Here is a 2,163-nt window from a genome sequence, read left to right as displayed (position 1 = left end):
GGGGGAGCTCTGCTCAGCCACAAGCCAGGCTGATGGCTGCCAGCACAGCGGTGATGGCAGGAGCCTCTCGTGCCTCCTCAGCAGCGCTAAGGATGTCCGACTGCAGCTTAGGCCTGCTCGCCGCTGGCAAGTGGACATCCCCCAAGGGCTCCCGGGCTGCCAGTAGGATGTCTGACTGTCAGCTTAGGCCCAATCCCCCAGGGAGCGGGCCTAAGCCAGCAGGTGGACATCCCCAGACTGCGAGAGGGCACAGGCCAGGCTGAGGGATCCCTCCAAGTGCACAAATTTTTGTGCACTAGGCCTCTAGTATTTAATAAAATAGTTTGGTAGTTCTCTGGCTCTTAAAATACCAGGCAGTAAACAAAACATACCAAAGAACTGGCTTTTCCCCTTACAACAGTTTTAACATTGCAGCGAAATCTAGCAAGAGATATTTCAGGTTTGCCCTACTATAGTGTCCCTCCAAAGGAGGTTTCACTCCGTTCTTGAGTGCAAAGGCAATACTGTTATCTCTTTTCAATTTAATAGTAACACATAAATAGACAGGAAGATAAATACTTATTTCCCAAAAGTCTATTTTATTTTAGAAAGTTCTTAAAAAATCCATCCTTTGGTGTGTCTTTCCAATTTCTTCTCCAGAGTTTTAAAAATAAAACTAGTATTGTTTTATAGTAATTCAGGACAATGCCAGTGGATCTATTACAGCATACAATTGAACTCCTCTTTTCCTATTGATGCTATTAGTATGAAGGAAAACAATATCAAAACATAACACCCTCCATTCAGAGAAAACCAGAGCCTGAAATGGATGAACTATTTATATTCCATGCCTTCTGCCTGTCAAGTAAAACTGTCAAGTCTCAATGAAGGAAATAAAAATAGCATTAAGGAATTAGTGCTATAAATGAGAAAGAGTAGGTTGTGATCTACCTATTACTAAGTCCTTGTCTCTCCTGACCCTTGATAATCATGAACAGAAGGTGCATCCCAAACCGATACAATCACTTGTCACCCACAGCCATAGCAATGAGAGCATTCTTAGCAGAGTACACAGAAATAAACAGGTTGAGGTGAAAAAAACATTCTAAATTACAGAAATCCTCCTATCTAATAATAGACAAACATGGTAATTAACCGTACCTTCGCTACACTTCCCATTGGCTAATCAGGGCAATATGCAAATTAACTGCCAACAAAGATGGCGGTTAACTGCCAACAAAGATGGCAGTTAATTTGCATATGAAAGCGCAATGCTGGGAGGCAAAAGGGGAAGGATGGAAGAAGCCGCCTGCCGCTGACGGTGATCGGAAACCCAGGCGGCAGGCAAGGGTCCCGGGGGCTGCCTTTGCCCTGCCCCCCGGCCCATGATCAGAAAACCGGGGCCACCTTTCCCGCCCCCCTGCCAGTGATCAGAGAAGCCAGGCGGGGCAGGGAAGAGGCGGCCGCCGGCGAAAGCCTGCGTGCACTTCCTGGAGACGAGCCTGGAAGCCAAGAACACCTGTGTCCTGCTGTCGCAGAGCCGGCTGTTTGAGGAGCCCGAGCTGACCCAGCGCTGCTGGGAGGTCATTGAAGAGCAGGCGGAGATGGCCCTGCAGTCCGAGGGCATCTGCGAGATCGACTGGCAGACCCTGGAGGTTGTCGTCACCCAGGAGGCCCTCAACACCAAGGAGATGGTGGTCTTCGAGGCTGTGCTCAACTGGGCTGAGGCTGAGGCCGAGTGCAAGCGGCAGAGTCTGCCCGCCACCCCACGCAACAAGAGGCACATCCTGGGGCCGGCCCTCTACCTGGTCCGCATTCCAACCAAGACCCTGGAGGAGTTTGCCAATGGCGCTGCCCAGTCGGACATCCTGATGCTGGAGGAGACCCACAACATCTTCCTGTGGTACACGGCGGCCAACAAGCCCCTGCTCAACTTCCCGCTGACCAAGAGGCGAGGCCTGACCCCGCAGAGGTGCCACCGCTTCCAGTCCTCGGCCTACCGCAGCAACCAGTGGTGCTACCGGGGGCGCTGCGACAGCATCCAGTTTGCGGCAGACAGGAGGGTGTTTGTGGCGGGCTGGGCCTGTATGGGTCCAGCTCCAGGAAAGCCGAGTACAGTGTGAAGATGGAGCTCAAGCTCCTGGGGGTGGTCCTCGCCCAGAACCTGACCAGGTTCATGTCCAA

At 51.6% G+C, this 2,163-nt stretch overlaps 1 protein-coding gene across 1 annotated transcript in view; it reads left to right on the top strand.

Annotated features, from left to right (window-relative positions):
* The window catches only part of LOC102243044 (BTB/POZ domain-containing protein 6-like), a 34,129-nt gene that overhangs the window by 3,763 nt on the left and 28,203 nt on the right, over positions 1-2,163 (top strand). Inside the window, 2 exon segments of the mRNA XM_014531557.1 lie at positions 1,414-2,055; positions 2,058-2,151. Of these exon segments, the coding sequence (XP_014387043.1) occupies positions 1,414-2,055; positions 2,058-2,151 (736 nt within the window).

This window comes from Myotis brandtii, unplaced genomic scaffold, assembly GCF_000412655.1.
Source record: "Myotis brandtii unplaced genomic scaffold, ASM41265v1 scaffold810, whole genome shotgun sequence".
NCBI classification, from domain to species: Eukaryota; Metazoa; Chordata; class Mammalia; order Chiroptera; family Vespertilionidae; genus Myotis; species Myotis brandtii.
The sequence above is the reverse complement of the archived record's forward strand: the minus strand, read 5'-3'. Positions and strand labels throughout refer to the sequence as shown.